This window comes from Oncorhynchus gorbuscha, linkage group LG04, assembly GCF_021184085.1.
Source record: "Oncorhynchus gorbuscha isolate QuinsamMale2020 ecotype Even-year linkage group LG04, OgorEven_v1.0, whole genome shotgun sequence".
NCBI lineage: Eukaryota > Metazoa > Chordata > Actinopteri > Salmoniformes > Salmonidae > Oncorhynchus > Oncorhynchus gorbuscha.
The window spans coordinates 32,252,163-32,272,974 of NC_060176.1; the positions used below are offsets into that span (position 1 = coordinate 32,252,163).

The 20,812-nt window shown below is 42.5% G+C and overlaps 1 protein-coding gene across 2 annotated transcripts in view; it reads right to left on the reverse strand.

Annotated features, from left to right (window-relative positions):
• Positions 1 to 7,630: 7,630 nt before the first annotated feature.
• Positions 7,631 to 20,812, reverse strand: part of homer1b (homer scaffold protein 1b) — a 125,297-nt gene continuing 112,115 nt past the window's right edge. For both annotated transcript variants that reach the window (XM_046346508.1, XM_046346507.1), the window contains one exon: positions 7,631 to 13,028. In XM_046346508.1, coding sequence (XP_046202464.1) covers positions 12,840 to 13,028 — 189 coding nt within the window. In that variant the 3' untranslated portion in view covers positions 7,631 to 12,839. The remainder of the gene's footprint in view (positions 13,029 to 20,812) is intronic.

Consider the following 20,812-nt stretch of genomic DNA (forward strand, 5'->3'; position numbering starts at 1 on the left):
CTAGGTGTGACAAAACTATTGCCTGTAGGACCTGCCTTGTTGATAGTGCTGTTAATAAGTTAGAGTATCGCTTTATTATGGACAGACGTCTCCCCATCTTAGCTACTGTTGTATCAGTATGTTTTGACTATGACAGTTTACAACCCAGGGTTACTCCAAGCAGTTAGTTGCCCCAAAATGCTAATTTCTACATTATTTATAACAAGATTTAGTTGAGATTTAGGGTTTAGTAAATGATTTGTCCCAAATACAATGCTTTGAGTTTTTGCAATATTTAGGACTAAAACGTATTCCTTGCCACCCATTCTGAAACTAACTGCAGCTTTTTGTTAAGTGTTGCAGTCATTTCAGTCGCTGTAGTAGCTGATATGTATAGTGTTGAGTCATCTGCATACATAGACACACTGGCTTTACTCAAAGCCATTCGTAAAGATTGAAAAAAGTAAGAGGCCTAGACAGCTGCCATGGGGATTTTCTGATTCTACCTGCTTTAATGTTAGAGAGCTTCCATTAAAGAACACCCTCGGTGTTTCGTTAGACAGGTAAAATCTTTATCCACAATATAGCAGGGGATGTAAGGCCAATACACATTCTTTTTCAGCAACAGACTATGATCGATAATGTCAAAAGCCACACTCAAGTCTAACAAATCAATTTCTCTCAGCTAATCAGTCATTTGTGAAAGTGCTGTGTTTGTTGAATGTCTTTCCCTATAAGCACCCTGAAAGTCTGTTGTCAATTTGTTTACTGTAAAATAGCATTGTATCTGGTCAAATAATTTTTTCCAAAGCTCTACTAAGGGTTGGTAACAGGCTGATTGGTCAGCTATTTGAGCCAGTAAAGGGGTCTTTACTATTTAAAATATATATATATATATATAGTTCACCTTTATTTAACCAGATAGGCTAGTTGAGAACACGTTCTCATTTACAACTGCGACCTGGCCAAGATAAAGCAAAGCAGTGCGACACAATCAAATGCTGGTCAAATGCTGGTCATGGCTCACATCAACACAATCATCCCAGAAACCCTGGACCCACTCCAATTCACATACCGCCCCAACTAATCCACAGATTACACAATCTCTATTGCACTCCACACTGTCCTTTCCCACCTGGACAAAAGGAACACCTACATGAGAATGCTGTTCATTGACTACAGCTCAGCTTTCAACGCCATAGTGCCCTCCAAGCTCATTACTAAGCTAAGGACCCTGGGACTGAACACCTCCCTCTGCTATTGGATCCTGGACTTCCTGACGGGCCGCCCCCAGGTGGTGAGGGTAGGCAACAACACATCTGCCACGCTGACCATCAACATGGTGGCCCCTCAGGGGTTCGTGCTTAGTCCCCTCCTGTACTCCCTGTTCACTCACAACTGTGTGGCTGTGCACCACTCCAACACGATCATTAAAACTTCTTATGGCTGCAATCCAGTTAGCGGGATCAATATGACAACAGCCAGTGAAAGTGCAGGGCACCAAATTCAAAACAACAAATCTCATAATTAAAATTCCTCAAACATACATGTATTTTATACCGTTTTAAAGGTAATTGTTGTTAATCCCACCACAGTGTCCGATTTCAAATATGTTTTACAGCGAAAGAGCCACAAACGATTATGTTAGGTCACCACCAAGCGACGGAATAAACACAGCCATTTTTCCAGCCAAAGATAGGAGTCACAAAAAGAACAGAGGTCAAATTAATCACTAACCTTTGATGATCTTCATCAGATGACACTCATATGACTTCATGTATGTTTGTTTGATAAAGTTCATATTTATATAAAAGAAATCTGAGTTTACATTGGCGCGTTACGTTCACTAATTCCAAAAACATCCAGTGATTTTGCATAGCCACATCGATTCAACAGAAATACTCATCATACATGTAGATGATAATATAAGTTATACACGTGGAATTATAGATATACCTCTCCTTAATGCAACCGCTGTGTCAGATTAAAAAAAAACTTTACAGAAAAAGCAAACCATGCAATAATCTAAGACGCGTGCAGAAAAATAATCAAATTAGCCGCCATGTTGGGGTCAACAGAAACCAGAAATTACATGATAAATATTCCCTTACCTTTGATGTGTAATGATCTTCGTCTGTTGTTTGTAGAAAGTCAGACCGAAATGCAGCGTGTAGGTTACTCATGACTTTTAATGAAGATAAAGCGGTACATGAAATAACGAAGAAGAAAACAACAAACGAAAGAAACTAATACAGCCTATCTGGTGACTAACACTAAGACAGGTACAATCACCCACGAAATACAACGCGCACTCAGGCTGCCTAAATACGGTTCCTAATCCGAGACAACTAGAATCAGCTGACTCCAATTAGGAATCGCCTCAGGCAGCCAAGCCTAACTAGACACACCCCTAATAATACACACTCCCAATTACTACAAACCTAATACGAAATAACAACATATAAACCCATGTCACACCCTGGCCTACCCAAACATATAACAAAAACACAAGATACAATGACCAAGGCGTGACATGATGATCCTTGACAAGAACTTCAAAAAGTTATATTACAGGTCGAAGAAGCATTTCAAACTAAGTATAGAATCAATCGTTAGGATGTATTTATCATAAATATTCAATAAAGTTCCAACTGGAGAATTACTTTGTGTCCAGAGGAGTAATGGAATGCAGTCGATATCATGTGGAATGCGTGTGACCAGGAAATGGCTCTCTGCCAGTAACCTGACTCATTCAGCTCTTATTCAGTCCCACAACACAGTAGAAGCCTCATTCAAGTTTCTAAAGACGGTTGACATCTAGTGGAAGTCCTAGGAAGTGCAACTTCATTCATATCCCACTGTGAATTCAATAGGGCCTGGGTTGAAAATCGACCAACCTCAGATTTCTCACTTCCTGTTTGGATTTCTTCTCAGGTTTTCGCCTGCCATATGAGTTCTGTTATACTCACAGACCTCATTCAGTTTTAAACTTCAGAGTGTTTTCTATCCAATACTAATAATAATATGCATATATTAGCAACTGAGACTGAGGAGCAGGCTGTTTACTCTGGGCACCTCTGGGAACCTTTCTTCCAAGCTACTCAATACTGCCCCTGTAGTAGTTTTCAGAAGTTTTAAGTTTTCCGACAACACAAGGGCTATAGGGAGGAGGCCTATAGGGAGGAGGTCAGAACCCTGGCTGTGTGGTGCCAGCACAACAACCTCTCCCTCAACATGGGCAAGACAAAGGAGCTTATCGTGAACTACAGGAAACGGAGGGCCAAACACGTCCCCATTCACATCGATGGGCTGTAGTGGAGCAAGTAGAGAGCTTCAAGATCCTCGGTGTCCACATCACTAAGGACCTATCATAGTTCAAACACACCAACACAGTCATGAAGAGGGCACGGCAATGCCTATTGTAATGGTCTGTGTGTAGCTGGTGCAGATGAGTCAGGCGCAGGACAGCAGGGATGAGTAACACAAGTAACTTTACTCAAATATTCCAATAAATGGACCGAACATACATAAAACAATAACGCACAAAAAACATGGGTAAAATAGAGGGTTAAATAATGAACATGTAATTGGGGAATTGAAATCAGGAGTTTAAAACAAAGACAAAACTAATGGAAAATGAAAAGTGGATCGACGATGGCTAGAAGGCCCGAACAAGGAGAGGGACCGACTTCAGAGGAAGTTGTGACACCTATTCGCCCTCGGGAGGCTAAAAAGATTTGGCATGGGCCCTCAGATCCAAAAGTTTTACAGCTGTACAACTGAGAGCATCTTGATTGGCTGCATCACTGCTTGGTGTCAGAGGAAGGCCCAACAAATGGTCAGACTCCAGCCACCCAAGTCATACTGTTCTCTCTGCTCTTGCACGGCAAGCGGCACTGGAGCACCAAGTCTGGGACCAAAAGGCACCTGAACAGCTTCTACTCTCAAGCCATAAGACTGATGAACAGTTAATCAAATGGCTACCTGGACAATTTACATTGACCCACTTTTTCATTTATCTTAATTGTTTTGCACTGACTCCCTTGTACTCACTCTATGTACACTCAGTAAACTCTACCCACACTCTCACACATACTACACTGACACACACACACTAACACACTTTCACACTTCACATACGCTGCTGCTACTCTATTATATATCCTGATTGCCTAGTCAATTTTACCCTTACCCACATGTACACACAAGTATTTAAAATTTGTGTGACTTTCCTCGTCTATCAGTGTCTCCGTGTTTTGTGTTTTTTATGTGGATCCCTGGAGGAGTAGCTGATGCATCTGCATGAGCTAATGGGGATCCAAATAAACAGCACAGTTGTCACTGTATGACTTACTGTACAGATGAAACAATAACACTGGGTTGGGGAATCAGAAGTTCTTGAACTGATACTGTACAATAAACACACAGAGATGGACATGCTACTCAACTGCAACTTGTTACAAAGCAGAGCTTCATGACAAGCATGTGAGCGGAAATCAAAAACTGATGCTAATATTGCCTGGAACATTAAACATCACTGGGAGACTGAACACACCTCAGTTCTCCTGCTGGAGGCTGTTTTATGCTGTTTGTGGAACACAACAGAGATGGAACACAACTCAGCCACTGTCAACAATTATGTGCTGGTTATTGATCCAAACTGAACTACCATATTCAATTAAGGACTAATATCTTTCCCAGACACTTCTGCCCCATGCTCAGAAGGTTTGGTGGGTAAAACGTGGCCTTCCAATAGAAAATGTCTAATCACTCACCTCCCTTCAAACCTCCCTTCAAGCACATCCTATGTCTGATGAACGGTGCGACGCCTCACAGTTGCATGATTCGCCAAGATCAAATGTGACTCGTTTCAGGAAACTAGGCATATGTCGCGCGTCAACAGTTCACAGGAGAGAACATTATTTTTTTTTATGGCGCATGCACACGGTCGCCAGGTGTACGGTGTTTCCTCCGACACATTGGTGAGGCTGGCTTCAGGGTTAAGTGGGCATTGTGTCAAGAGGCAGTGTGGCTCGGTTGGGTCGTGTTTCAGAGAACGCATGGCTCTCGACCTTTGCCTCTCCTGAGTCCGTTCGGGAGTTGCAGCGATGAGACAAGACTGTCACTACCAATTGGCTACCATGAAATTGGGGAGAAAAGTAGAGAAAAGTAAGTAGTCATGCCCCAAGTGAGGTCGGAGAGCGTGTCAGACGGACGGACGTCCCCTTCGCCCAGAGTGCATAAAAAGCCTTGGTAACAAAATGAACAATAGACCAGGAAACATGAGGCGGGAGCTAAATGTTTGGAATGGTTGGAACTTTGAAACTCAACATGAGAGATGGCAAGCTGCAGCTCATGTCTATTGTGGTCTGAATCCTGACTATCAACACAAGAGGAAGACAAACACCCCTCTGAGACAATCACTGGTACAGATGATTATCTGTCCTGAGTAAAATATCTCAAACTCTTCAAACCATCCTACTACCCATGTCAAATCACTGTAGTACACTACTCTCATCACCCCACTGGAACCATTGGCACGGCTGGCTTATCTTCAAATAAGCAACTTCAAGAGCGAATGAAACAGAGTGAAATCTGTAGTTCTGCTCAGGACTACACGATGGAGAAGCACACCCACTTTTTTTTACAGATGCATGAGGTCATGAGTGTTCAGAATGCTGATATGATGAGAAGTAATGATTAATAAGATGACTGTTTATCGATGAAATAGATATATACCTTTTATAGTTTAATTCGGGAGATGGCAACTCTTTAAACAACCTTCTGTGGTACCCAAATCCTAATGAGTTAATTGTTACATTGATTAATTTAGTCGGGTAACAAAACATAGTTAGTGGATTGTAACGTAGTTCGTCTGTTGTTTGAAGAGAGTCAGACCGAAATGCAGCGTGTAGGTTACTCATGACTTTTAATGAAGATAATGCGGTACATGAAATAACTGAAAATACAAAAACAACAAACGAGTGAAACTAATTACAGCCTATCTGGTGACTAACACAGAGACAGGTACAATCACCCACGAAATACAACGCGCACTCAGGCTACCTAAATACGGTTCCCAATCCGAGACAACGAGAATCAGCTGACTCCAATTAGGAATCGCCTCAGGCAGCCAAGCCTAACTAGACACACCCCTAATAAACACACTCCCAATTCCTACAAACCACAATACGAAATACAACATATAAACCCATGTCACACCCTGGCATATAACAAAAACACAAGATACAATGACCAAGGCGTGACAGAACCCCCCCCCCCTAAGGTGCGGACAGACAGGAGACTCCGGCAGCGCAGGAGAGGAGAAAGGCTCTGGCTGCGCTAAACAGGCGGGAGACTCCAACAGCGCAGGAGAGGAGAACAGCTCTGGTTGCGCTAAACAAGCGGTGGCTGCGCTGAACAGGCGAGGCGCACTGGAGGCCTGGACCAGGCTGCTACCGGAGGACTGGTGTGTTATCGGTGGCTCTGGATAGACCGGACCGTGCAGGCGCACTGGAGCTCTTGAGCACCGAGCCTGCCCAAGCTTACCTGGCTCGATGCCCACTCTAGCCCGGCCAATAGGAAGGGCTGGTATGTGTCGCAGCTGGCTCTGCACCCGCACTGGAAACACCGTGCGCTCCATAGCATAACACGGTGCCTGCCCGGTCTCTCTAGCCCAACGGTGAGCACAGGGTGTATGCACAGGTTTCCTACCTGGCATAACTATTTTCTCCCTTTTAGCTCCCCCCCAATATTTTTTGGGGGGTGACTTTCCGGTTTCCAACCGAGTCGCCGTGCTGCCTCCTCATACATGCGCCTCTCCGCTTTAGCTGCTTCTATTTCCTCCTTGGGACGGCGATATTCTCCCGGCTGCACCCAGGGTCCTTTACAGTCTAATTCCTCCTCCCATGTCCAAATCTCCAAATGATGCAGTCTCTCCCATTGCAACTGCTCTTCACGATTAACAGGGAGAGTAGGCTCAGGTCTGTTTCCTGACTCAGCCACTCTCTCTCTGCGCTTTCCCCCGTTACCTTCGGTTTTCGCTCTGTATAGCAATGCTTTCCTTCTCGATTCCATACGTGTATAGCCCTCTTCGCATTGCTGTAGGGAATCCCAGGCGGGCTCCTGCACTCGCTCTGGGTCGGCCGCCCACCTGTCGATTTCTTCCCACGTCGTATAATCCCTGCTTCTGCCGTCCATAACGTCCTCCTTTAGATCCTGCCAGTTCACACGCTGCTCGGTCTGTGAATGGTGGTGGGTGATTCTGTAAAGAACTTCGTCTGTTGTTTGAACAGAGTAACCTACACGCTGCATTTCGGTCTGACTCTCTTCAAACAACAGACGAAGTTCTTTACATGGATGAAATAAAAAAAGTAATCAGATTAATGAAAGTATAGTCATGACACTGTACTGTATACCTTTGACTCGCAGCTCTGGGTAAAGTTGACTATTGGCTCTTTCCAAATCCGAATATGCACAATTAGAGGGGAACACAAAACTGACCATAGATCAGTGTCTTGGAGCAACTTTATCCTACTCTACCTGGTCTCTCACACGGGTCCTGGATTTTGATTGGGCAGTCACTTCAGAAGTGCAACATATTGCAGTTAGAGAATGATAAAGAGAGTGATAAACACATCTCAACAAGAAATGCATACATGTGATTGACCTAAACGGTCAAATTGTCTTTATTTGAACATTTAATGGATTCACATTTATATAGCAATAGTTTTTCAAAAAATAACTTTTTTGCCATTTCTGTTTTTCATATATTCAAAGCTTAATAAAACCTTGTATACCGAGTACTGAAGTTGCCTTTCTTTCTGTGAAAAATATAGATTGTGACATGTTTTATTATTTTGGCCTAGTTAATTCATTTAAGAATTTTAAAATTCCATTCATGGTGTTTTGTGTATTTTACTTATGTGTTGAATTTCCTGACATTCTGTGCAATTTTGTCAATGTATAATGAAGGTATGCTTCTGCAAACAGTATCACTACCTCCACCAGAGAAATACAAATTGACTCCATGGCAGTTATAGCCAGACCAATGAGAGCTATTATGTGTTTATAAAAGAAGCTACACAGTTTAGTCCATCAGCTGTTTTGAAAAATAAAACCCAACAATTTCCCAGTAGTCCATTCTCATGTCCATGGTTCTGTAAATGAAAGAAACAGACAGTGCATGGAACCCCTGAAATCTAAACCCAACATATTTCTGAACATAATGATGTAATAGTTGTGGTTGAAGTCTGTTTTTTATGTCAGATATCCAAATGTCTCAAGATGTATTTTTCACGACCAATTGAATAAGTCTGGAAAAAGGATGGACATTTTCTGAAAGACGTAAAAAAAAAATATATATATTCCGCCTGTATACAACAACCAGAATATGTCAGCCTGATGTCATTTCAACCAATGTGTCACATTGCAAAGCTGGTCAGTCTAGAAACTATTTTAAGAACCTTACTTAAACAGTGATCCCTTCCTGTAGTATTATTTTTACAAAATGGTGATTACAAAACTTTTGAAATAGTGTCAAAGCTCTGAATTCTCCATACAATTTGGCAAATTCATCTCCACCACAACCACATATTTCATCACAATTGCATCATCACACCAGCAGTACACCCTAGCATCATTATCCAAAACCTACATCTAATTAAATAGCATCCTCAATTTTGTTCAAAATTACTTAAATAATCCAAAATATATCCAGCTTTCTCAGTTTTAAATACACTAATACTTAAATTAAGTACCATAAGTTACAAAATAGGAAAACAAATTCTTATATCCTCTGCATTATCTCAGCAAAGCATTTCATTTACATCATTCATCTCAAAATTAAGATATTGATTTCTGTAATCCAAAAACATACAGCAAAGCAACAGAAAATTATTTTGCAGATTTAACCAACTTTCTGGTTACACCCGAGCCCAGGTATAAAGTTATATTATACAGTAAGTCTTATTTAATATACATAATATATACTGAATATAAAAATATATATAAACTAAGGACAGTTATTTTGTATTCATCGCAGTCCAGGTCCATGGTGAAGAACTGCCCACATGAAAAAATACTATAGTGTACTATGGTATAACAATACTATAGTATTCACTGTAGTGTTTTTTGCAAATTGTAGTATACTGTAGTATCTATTGCAGTGTTTCTGCAGACATTACTGTAGTATTTATTATAGCATTTTTGTTGTATTATCTTTGACATTGAAGTGAAGGCTTTCTCCTTGAGAAAATCTACTGGAGAAATACTAAAAGAGAAAATGTTCCAGACCTGGCAGGCAGGTCTGCACAGAAAGTTCACCGCTCCTGCTGTTTTCTATACCCTCTAGTGAACGCATACTTGACATGTAGGTTTCTCATTTATGGGTAGCACAAATTGGGATATGGGGGTGGGGAATGGGCAGATATATGCTAATTATATACTACAGTATTTAATTAGTAGTATCTATATCAGGGGTGGGCAATTCCAGTCCTCGAGGGCCTGATTGGTGCCCCAGCTAACACACCTGACTCCAATAATCACCTAATCATGATCTTCTGTTTAGAATACAATTTGATTAGTCAGCTGTGTTTGCTAGGGATGGAGAAAAAGTGTGACACCAATCAGGCCCTCGAGGACAGGATTTGCCCACCCCTGATCTATATAGTATATACTACAGTGTTTTTTTGCAGATAATACTATAGTATTCTATAGTATACTACAACATTCTATAGCAGAGGAGGCTGGTGGGAGGAGCTATAAGAGGATCGGCTCATTGCAATGGCTGGAATGGAATAAATAAAATGGTTTCAAACAGCAAACATATGGAAACCACATGTTTGACTCTGTTCCATTTACTCCACTGCAGCCATTAAAATGAGCTCGTCCTCCTATAGCCCTCCCACCAGCCTCCTCAGTTCTATAGTATGTAAAGTCCTACACATGATCAAGGGATACTACAGTGTGTAGTATAGTATTCTACAGTATACAACAGTTTACTACAGAATTCTATTGTAAGTACGGTAGTATTTTATAGTAAACCATAGTATTTTTTCATGTGGGTGTACCCAGTGTTTCTGAGACCAAAGAGTTTTAGGGTGCATCTCTTCCCCTTATTCCCCTTAAAGTGCAGTAGAGACACATGAATGGTACAATTTTTCTTCTTTCCTTGCACATATTGCATTTATGCTTTAAGCCATATTATAATCTTTCATTTTAAAGTGCCGATGCATAAATGTGCTATGCTTTTTTTTATTGAAGAGTTACATTAATAAACTATACAACTATCTATCTTTCTAACTACCTATGTCTTTCTATGTATCTTTTAATAAGTAAAGCACTATATGAGGAATAGAGTGTCATTTGAGGTGCAGTCTTGGTGTCCGAGTCAGACCACTGAGTTGAATACCTGATTGTTAGATTAAAGTCTGTCATCCAGAGAATGTCTGGTTTTGCTCAGTGTGTATACAGGCCTCTTTGTGCATGTGTCTCTCTAGACACATAAGCACACTCCAACACACTCAAGCAGTGTAGAGTTCAGAACCCATTCAGTAACACACACATTGCCCCAAGCTTTGCAGCAAGATAAGGTCAGTTCTCTATTCAGGAGGAAGTAAGGGTGGATTCAGAATGTGTAAGATTTTAAAACATTTAAACATCTTTCAAATGAACAGGGCTAACTCTGAACTGCTTGAAACGTTCTGAAACGTTTCTCCAAACCCCAGGTCCAATGTTTCCTCAAATTTTGGGGGGCACTGAGCAAATTTTAGGTTGTGTGAGCTGAAAATTGAACATTGTGAGAATTCTGTGCAATTTCCAGCGCGCATTTACGGTGAACACTGAGGCTGTACCCTTACAGTTTTAGAAAGTAGCCAATAGGCTATTATGGCTATTTGAACTTAATAGTAGGCCTACCAACACAACCAATGGAGCAAATCCCATAACATTTTCACATGGAAATAGCTTTTGTTTTCTATGTGCTACAGTAGCCTATATGTGTTGTTCAATGCAGGCCTACACTTCATGAGGCTTTTAAAAACGTTTTTCAATTATTTTTTACTTGGTCTGTAACACCATGGGCCAAAAAGGTGATTGCATTGTGTTGTATGATGGAAGAAACCATTTCACAAAATAAAATGAATTACTATTACCATACAGAGAATTAGACAATATAGGCTACCCCTCTGTCTATTGGCTTATTTGCATATTCAAGCCTGACTCAAAATACATTGCCCCTTTAATTAAGACAAAAGCTTCTTATCTGACTTGCCTTTCAACAAGTGCTTGAAATGTAGCCTACAAGGTTTGTGCTCTTGTAGGAAGCAGTAACTCCCCATTGCTGACCTATACTTATCTGTAACTGGTCTAATAACTAACTAACTATCAAAGAATATCAACAAATGTGCACTTGCACGGCTCTGCACTCTGATCTGAAATCATCTGAAAAGCGCATTCACTTGGTGATTGACAGATGCTTGTGGGCTACCCCAGACAATATAATTATACTCCGTTGTGCACTGGCCCTGCGTACAACACAATCACAGACTCAATCTTGCAGAGTTTGATTTGTTTTGTTGCATTGAAAAGGGTGTGATATAATGTTGATTGAATCACAGGAAAGACGTTGATCTATATAGGGCGAACTCAGTGAATTTCAATCTCTTGCATCTCTGAGCACAGCATGGCATTTCTACTGTGCTGCAGTCCTGGAGGAAGTGCGTGCAGTTTAGAGGGAACATTCCCCAGGTCTCTGGGGTTGGGCTGGTGGAATAAGAAGTGAGAAATCAACCAGTTGGGCTGGTGGAATAAGAAGTGAGGAATAAACCATAAAGAAATTTCCCAGTCAAGAGTCAGTTTCCCAACCTCTGAAACAGAGGTGCTGGGGCTGCCTTAATTGGCTTCATCTGCGCCCAGGGAGCAGTTGTTGTTAGGGCTTAACTGCCTTGCTCAAGGACAGAACAGCAGATATTTCCACCTTGCCGGCTCAGGGATTCTAACCAATAACCTTTCGGTTACTAGCCTAATGCTCTTAAGAGCTAGGAGTTCTAAATAAAGCATGACCAATGCTTCTGGAAGATTCTCTTGTCATAGTATACTATACTATTTTCATATTGCAAAGGTTCAGTCATACTCATGAAGACTTGAACATCAATGTAAACAGTACTCCAATTTACAGCAGCCTTTGTAAATCCTAGGCCAAGGTGTGTGTTTGTGTGTTGGACATGACTCCTGCTTCTGCTATGTGGGTTTCAGTGGTTGATTTAGGGCTCTCCTGTAGTTCTGTGATTTTCAATAGCTCAGCGTGTTGTAATATGGTGTTGGCAACATTAGATTTGTGGGTTTTATTTCTGCATGGGCCAGATACTGAATACTGTATGTGAATTGACTGTAAAGCCGTATTCCTGTGAGTCTACCAGAAAGGGTTGCTGTTCTGTCAGTCTGCAAAGGATGTCGTTGCTCATATATGTTCAGAGAGTCCGCATGGGGCACCTGTTCTGTGTGTTCAACAGCTGAGGGCAGTGTGGCAGCAGCTGCAGGAGGTTATTTTGGAAGGAGAGGGTGCAGTTACAATACACCTAGGAGCCAATAAGGGGTGTTGTTCTATGTCATCAGCACTGGGTTATGTTGTTGTGTGGGTATGGCAGCAGTGTATATTATTGTTCTATGGGTCTGGCAGAAGGTGAGAGTGCTGTTCTGTATGTCTAACATTAAGGGGCGCTGTGAGCCAGTGAGCTCTATAGGTGCCATGTCAATCATGTGGTGTATCTATGTGGTTAGTTCTCTGACTCTGCCAGTAGGGGTCAGTGTGTCTATGTGTAATTCAGTGTGTTGGCCAGTGGTAGGTGGTGTGTGATTAACTAGCTGCCCTCTATGAGCTTGGCCAAGCTGTCCCTGAGCTCTGTCAGCTCAAATATCTTCCCATCCAGCATCTCCAGTAGGGTTCTTAGGCTCTTCCTGAAGTTCTCCTGCTCTTCCTGACTTTCTTCCAATCGCTGCTCAGCTCCCAGGAGCTGCTCCTCTAACACTCGCCCATGCAACTCCGTCTCCTGTGGAGGGAAGAGAGGGGGGAGAGAGCAAGTCTCAAGTCACAAGGCCCAAGTCTCAAGTCGAGTCCCAAGTAGAACGGGTCGAGATATATGTTGTTCAACAACAAATATTTTTATATTTATTGAGGCTACAAGACAGCCCTTTTCATATTTTGATTATGTAATAATTCATTTGAATTTTTTTCTCCAAATATCAAGCTTCATAAGTAAACAGTTCATATTCTTGATCACCAACATTTTTGGGAGCTGCAGATGTATATTAATTTATGGCAGTCCTCTCTCCCTACAATTTCACTTTTGCGCTGCACCCGATCCTATAGCATTTCAGCAAATCAGCAATTTGTTCAGTGGTTTTCAAACTTTTTGACCCGTGACCACCAAAAAAGAGTGGTTCAAAGCTTGTGACCCCGCGCACGCACGTGCACAATCGCTGCGCAAATGTAGGCTATCATTACAGCCATAAACGGTGACAGATTTTCACAACGCAAGAATCAGAAATAAACTGTGTTTTTCACCTGCATTTTGAGCTGAATGTCATTCATGTTAGCAGTCAATATCAATTAGGGATATCATGTCACATTGTCACTTCTCTGGAGTCCAGAGCAAGCAGGATCATATGTGACTTGTTTCGGTAAACTAGGGGTACTAGGCGTCACTACCTAACAGGAGAGGCATTTTGCATGTATTTAATCTAATTTAGTTTTGGGGCGGAAATTCCTTCTGGAACATGTGAACTTTCATGTGCCTTAATAACAAACGTGTATGCCATCTATAAACGAGTCTAGTTGGTTTAGCTATGGAAAAAGACTGGAACCTTCCGGCTAGCCATGATTGGCTGAGATAATGGATGGGCTGGACATTCCCGAGAGATGACTTTGGATTGGTTTGCCATGTGGCACATGTCTGTCTATAATATGAGCTGAACAGTATGTGTAGGTCATCCTTTTTAACGCCACTTTTTTGAAAGATATCACGTAGTAGAACTGCAAAAGTTGCTCTTCACTTTCTAGAGGACCAAGTTTTGAAATCAGTGGAATTACAGTATGATAGTTAAGGAGATTTGATTGCAAATATACAGAGGGAGTCGAAAAGAGAACACACAGAAGGCTGTTGTATAGGTCACACATGGCATCCGTGACAGAGAGGGAGAAGTGTCCAACCATGTATACGGACGGGTAAGATAGTCTAGCTAGCTACATTTTCAGATAGATTTAAGAAATTCATTTTCCTTTCAAGTTAAAGTGCACCGTTAGCTAGCTATCATTATCTGACAGCCTCGCTAACTAACGTTACGTGTATGATCTGTTTAGTAATATTATTTGTATCTCAGAGCCACTTTATGAGTTGGGATTATGGTTCATTGTTTAGCTAGCTACTTACATGTATAAACAAAATACTCCATTATGCAAGTAACTATTTCACTACATCTTCTGTATCCTGTGTATGTGACAAATAAACTTAGATTTAATTTGATATATTATGTGTTTACCAGAGACAGTAATGTGATGAACATGACCTGCACCAAAGTCAAATTAGGATATAACGGGTGTGTTCATCAATTCAAACTGCAGTGCCAGTGTGTGCTCTGGGCATTCGTAAATTCAGAGCATTGTCAGATTGTCCATTTGTAAATTTACATTCAATTTCGCTCTCGGAGTGTTCAGAGTGACACTGGATGCTCTGGCCAATGATTAGGCAACTTCCAGATACAACTGAGAGAACACCTCACTCTGACCATTTTACTCGCAAAACAATGTTTAGAAAGTTACATTTAGTTGCCTAGTTTGCTAGATTGACATATACTAAATTAATTTTTAAACGGTTGGGTTTATTGGTGTTAAAATACACTAGTTATTGTCACGCCTTGGTCTTAGTATTTTGTGTTTTCTTTAATTATTTGTTCAGGCCAGGGTGTGACATGGGGATATTGTATTGTCGTATTGGTTTTTTGTAGGCATTGGGATTGTGGTTGATTAGGGGTGTGTCTAGTATAGGCTTGGCTGCCTGAGGTGGTTCTCAATCAGAGTCAGGTGATTCTTGTTGTCTCTGATGGGGAACCGTATTTAGGTAGCCTGGGTTTCACTTTGTATTTCGTGGGTGATTGTTCCTGTCTCTGTGTAGTGTTCACCAGATAGGCTGTAATTAGTTTTCACGTTCAGTTTGTTGTTTTGTATTTGTATCAGTTATTTCATGTATCGCGATTCATTCATTAAAGAACATGAGTAACAACCACGCTGCATTTCGGTCCGACTCTCTTTCGACAAACGAAGAACGCCGTTACAGTTATGCTATTTTGTACACTAGGCTGCTGATGTCATGAAGCCTGTATTTTCTGTGATTCTACTTTTTCATAACGACAACAACCAATTTGAAGGCGGATGACAATGTTCATGATGTCACTGCGACAACTAAACTCAGAAAAAAACATCCTCTCACTGTCAACTGCGTTTTCAGCAAACTTAACATGTGTAAATATTTGTATGAACATAACAGGATTCAACAACTGAGACATAAACTGAACAAGTTCCAGACATGTGACTGAGTAATGCGTCCCTGAACAAAGGGACGCATTAAAAAGTAACAGTCAGTATCTGGTGTGGCCACCAGCTGCATTAAGTACTGCAGTGCATCTCCTCCTCATGGACTGCACCAGATTTGCCAGTTCTTGCTGTGAGATGTTACCCCACTCTTCCACCAAGGCACCTGCAAGTTCCCGGACATTTCTGGGGGAATGGCCCTAGCCCTCACCCTCCGATCCAACAGGTCCCAGATGTGCTCAATGGGATTGAGATCCTGGCTCTTCGCTGGCCATGGCAGAACACTGACATTTTTGTCTTGCAGGAAATCACGCACAAACGAGCAGTATGGCTGATGGCATTATCATGCTGGGGGGTCATGTCAGGATGAGCCTGCAGGAAGGGTACCTGAGGGAGGAGGATGTCTTCCCAGTAACACATAGTGATGAGATTACCTGCAATGACAACAAGCTCAGTCCAATTATGCTGTGACACACCGCCCCAGACCATGACGGACCCTCCAAATGGATCCCTCTCCAGTGTACAGGCCTCGGTGTCACGCTCATTCCTTCGATGATAAACGCAAATCCGACCATCATCCCTGGTGAGACAAAACCGCAACTCGTCAGTGAAGAGCACAGTCCTGTCTGGTCCAGCAACGGAGGGTTTGTGCCCATAGGTGACGTTGTTGCCAGTGATGTCTGGTGAGGACCTGCCTTACAACAGGCCTACAAGCCCTCAGTCCAGCCACTCTCAGCCTATTGCGGACAGTCTGAGCACTGATGGAGGGATTGTGCGTTCCTGGTGTAACTCGGGAAGTTGTTGTTGCCATCCTGTACCTGTCCCGCAGGTGTGATGTTCGGATGTAACGATCCTGTGCAGGTGTTGCTACACGTGGTCTGCCACTGCAAGGACAATCAGCTGTCCATCCTGTCTCCCTGTAGCGCTGTCTTAGGCATCTCACAGTACGGACATTGCAATTTATTGGCCCTGCAGTCCATATGCCTACTTGCAGCATGCCTAAGGCATGTTCATGCAGATGAGCAGGGAACCTGGGCATCTTTCTTTTGGTGATTTTCAAAGTCAGTAGAAAGGCCTCTCTTCATAACTGTGACCTAAATTGCCTACCATCTGTAAGCTGTTCGTGTCTTAACGACCTTTCCAAAAGTGCATGTTCATTAATTGTTAATGTTTCATTGAACAAGCATGGGAAACAGTGTATAAACCCTTTAGATGATCTGTGAAGTGCTTTGGATTTTTACAAATGATCTTTTAAAAGACAGGTTCTTGAAAAAGGGCCATTTCTTTTTTTGCTGAATTTATAAACCAGCCTATAGTCTTTAAATCTTTGGTTGTTTAGTACATAGCCTGACATTACATGGACTCACAGAAGTTTGCTTTATTCACTGCTTCAGCACATTCTACCAACCCAGATGTCTTAGCCGTGTCTGAATCCTGGCTTAGGAAAACCATCAAAACCCCTGAAATTTCCATCCCTAACTATAACATTTTCCGCCAAGATAGAACTGCCAAAGGGGGCGGCATTGCAATCTACTGCAGCGATAGCCTACAGAGTTCTGTCTTCCTATCCAGGTCTATACCAAACCTATTTGAGCTTCTTCTTCTAAAAATGTTTCCAGAAACAAGTCTCTCATCGTTTCCGCTTGCTATAGACCACTCTCTGCCCCCAGCTGTGTCCTGGACACCCTATGTGAATTGATTGCCCCCCATCTGTCTTCTGAGTTCATGCTGCTAGGTGACCTAAACTGGGACATGCTTAACACCCCGGCCATCCTACAATCTAAACTTGATGCCCTCAATCTCACATAAATGAGCAATGAACCTACCAGGTACAACCCCAAATCCGTAAACACGGGCACCCTCATAGATATCATCCTAACTTGCCCTCCAAATAAACCTCTGCTGTTTTCCACCAAGATCTCAGTGATCACTGCCTCATTGCCTGCATTCGTAATGGGTCTGCGGTCAAACGTCCACCACTCATCACTGTCAAACGCTCCCTAAAACGCTTCAGCGGACAGGCCTTTCTAATCGACCTGGCCGGGGTATCCTGGAATGACATTGACCTCATCCCGTCAGTAGAGGATGCCTGGTTATTCTTTAAAAATGCTTTCCTCACCATCTTAAATAAGCATGCTCCATTCAAAAAAAATAGAACCAGGAACAGGTATAGCACTTGGTTCACTCCAGACCTGTCTGCCCTTGACCAGCACAAAAGCACCCTGTGGCGTTCTGCATTAGCATCGAATAGCCCCCGTGATATGCAACTTTTCAGGGAAGTTAGGAACCAATATACACAGGCAGTTAGGAAAGCTAAGGCTATCTATTTCAAAAAGAGATTTGCGTCCTGTAGTACAAACTCAAAAAAGTTCTGGGACACTGTAAAGTCCATGGAGAACAAGAGCACCTCCTACCAGCTGCCCACTGCACTGAGGCTAGGAAATACTGTCACTACCGATAAATCCACAATAATTTAGAATTTCAAGAAGCATTTCTCTACGGCTGGCCATGCTTTCCACCTGGCTACCCCTACCCCGGTCAACAGCCCTGCACTCCCCACAGCAACTTGCCCAAACCTCCCCCACTTCTCCTTCACCGAAATCCAGATAGCTGATGTTCTGAAAGAGCTGCAAAATCTGGACCCCTACAAATCAGCCGGGCTAGACAATCTGGACCCTCTCTTTGTAAAGTGATCTGCCCAAAATTGTTGCAACCCCTATTACTAGCCTGTTCAACCTCTCTTTTGCATTGTCTGAGATTCCCATAGATTGGAAAGCTGTCACGGTCATACCCCTCTTCAAAGGGGAAGACAATCTAGACCCAAACTGCTTCAGACCTATATCTATTCTACCCTGCCTTTCTAAGGTCTTTGAAAGGTAAGTTAACAAACAGATTACCGACCATTTCGAATCTCACCATACATTCTCCGCTATGCAATCTGGTTTCAAAGCTGGTCATGGGAGCACCTCAGCCACGCTCAAGATCCTAAACGATATCATAACCGCCATCGATAAGAGACATTACTGTGCAGCCATATTCATCGACATGGCTAAGGCTTTCGACTCTGTCAATTGCAACATTCTTATTGGCAGACTCAACAGCCTTGGTTTCTCAAATGATTGTCTCGCTTGGTTCACCAACTACTTCTCCGATAAAGTTCAGTATGTCAAATCGGAGGGCCTGTTGTCCGGACCTCTAGCAGTCTCTCTGGGGGTGCCACAGGGTTTAATTTTTGGGCAGACTCACTTCTCTGTTTATATCCATGATGTCGCTCTCGCTGCTGGTGACTATTTCATCCACCTCCATGCAGACGACACCAATCTGTATAGCTCTGACCCTTCTTTGCACACTGTGTTAACTAACCTCCAGATGAGCTTCAATGCCATTACAACTCTCCTTCCGTGGCCTCCAACCGCTCTTAAATGCAAGTAAAACTAAATGCAGGCTCTTCAACCGTTCGCTGCCCGCACCTGCCCGGCCGTCCAGCATCACTACTCTGACCGGTTCTGACTTAGAATATGTGGACCACTACAAATACCTAGGTGTCTGGATAGACTGTAAACTCTTCTTCCAGACTCACGTTAAACATCGCCAATCCAAATTTAAATCTAGAATCGGCTTCCTATATCGCAACAAAGCATCGTTCACTCATGCCGACAAACATACCCTTGTAAAACTGACCATCCTACCGATCCTCGACTTCGGCAATGTCATTTACAAAATAGCCGTCAACACTCTACTCAACAAATTGGATGCAGTCTATCACAGTGCCATCCATTTTGTCACCAAATGTCATGCAGGTGAATGAGGACCCAAAAGCGACTTGGCGAAAACAGAGTCTTTAATCCAGTAAAGTAAATCTACAATCATAAGACATAATTCCACTCGTAATGACGAGAACAGACTGGAGACTCGATCAAGAACTGCAGGTTGCCTCGGGAAGGCACTTGAACGTAGCAGACTCAGACACCTGCTCACCACGCAGCATCTGAGGGAAACACGACACGACAGGGCGATACACAGACACAGCACGGTGAACAATAGACAAGGATCCGACAGGGCAGAAACGGAAAACAAGGGGAGAAATAGGGACTCTAATCAGGGAAAAAGATAGGGAACAGGTGTGGGAAGACTAAATGATTGATTAGGGGAATAGGAACAGCTGGGAGCAGGAACGGAACGATAGAGAGAAGAGAGAGAGGAAGAGAGAGAGAAAAAGGGGAACGAACCTAAAAAGACCAGCAGGGGGAAAACGAACAGAGGGAAAAGCAAAATGACAAGACAATCTAAGACAAAACATGACACCAAAGCCCCATATATTACCCACCACTGCAACCTGTATTCTCTCGTTGGCTGGCCCTCGCTTCATACTCGTCGCCAAACCCACTGGCTCAAGGTAATCTACAAGTCTCTGCTAGGTAAAGCACCACCTTATCTCAGCTCACTGGTCACCATAGCAGCACCCACCCATAGCACGCGATCCAGCAGGTATATCTCACTGGTCACCCCCAAAGCCAATTATTCCTTTGACCGCCTCTCCTTCCAGTTCTCTGCGGCCAATAACTGGAACAAACTGCAAAAATCTCTGAAGGTGGAGACTCTTACCTCCCTCACTAGATTTAAGCACCAGCTGTCACAGCAGCTCACAGATTACTGCACCTGTACATAGCTCATCTGTAAATAGCCCATCCAATCTACCTCATCCCCATACTGTATTTATTTATCTTGCTCCTTTGCACCCCATTATCTCTACTTGCACATTCATCTTCTGCACACCCTACCATTCCAGTGTGTAATTGCTATATCGTAATTACTTCGCCACCATGGCCTATTTATTGCCTTTACCTCTCTTATCCTACCTCACTTGCACATGCTTTTTATAGATTTTTCTACTGTATTATTGATTGTATGCTTGTTTATTCCATGTGTAACTCTCTGTTGTTGTATGTGTCGAACTGCTTTGCTTTATCTTGGCCAGGTCACAGTTGCAAATGAGAACTTGTTCTCAACTAGCCTATCTGGTTAAATAAAGGTGAAATAAAAAATATATATAAAAAAGATTTGAATCCTTAAAGAGATGGGTGGGGCTAAGGCTTAAGAGGGTGTGAACGATGCTGAATGGGTGTAGACAAAGAAGAGTTCTCCAGTAGGTTTACCAAAACATTTAAGGGCCATTTTCTCAAAAGTGAGGTTACAAGTTAATCAACTTTCAAAGCAGACTTTACTTTCCCATTGTTCCTCCATTGT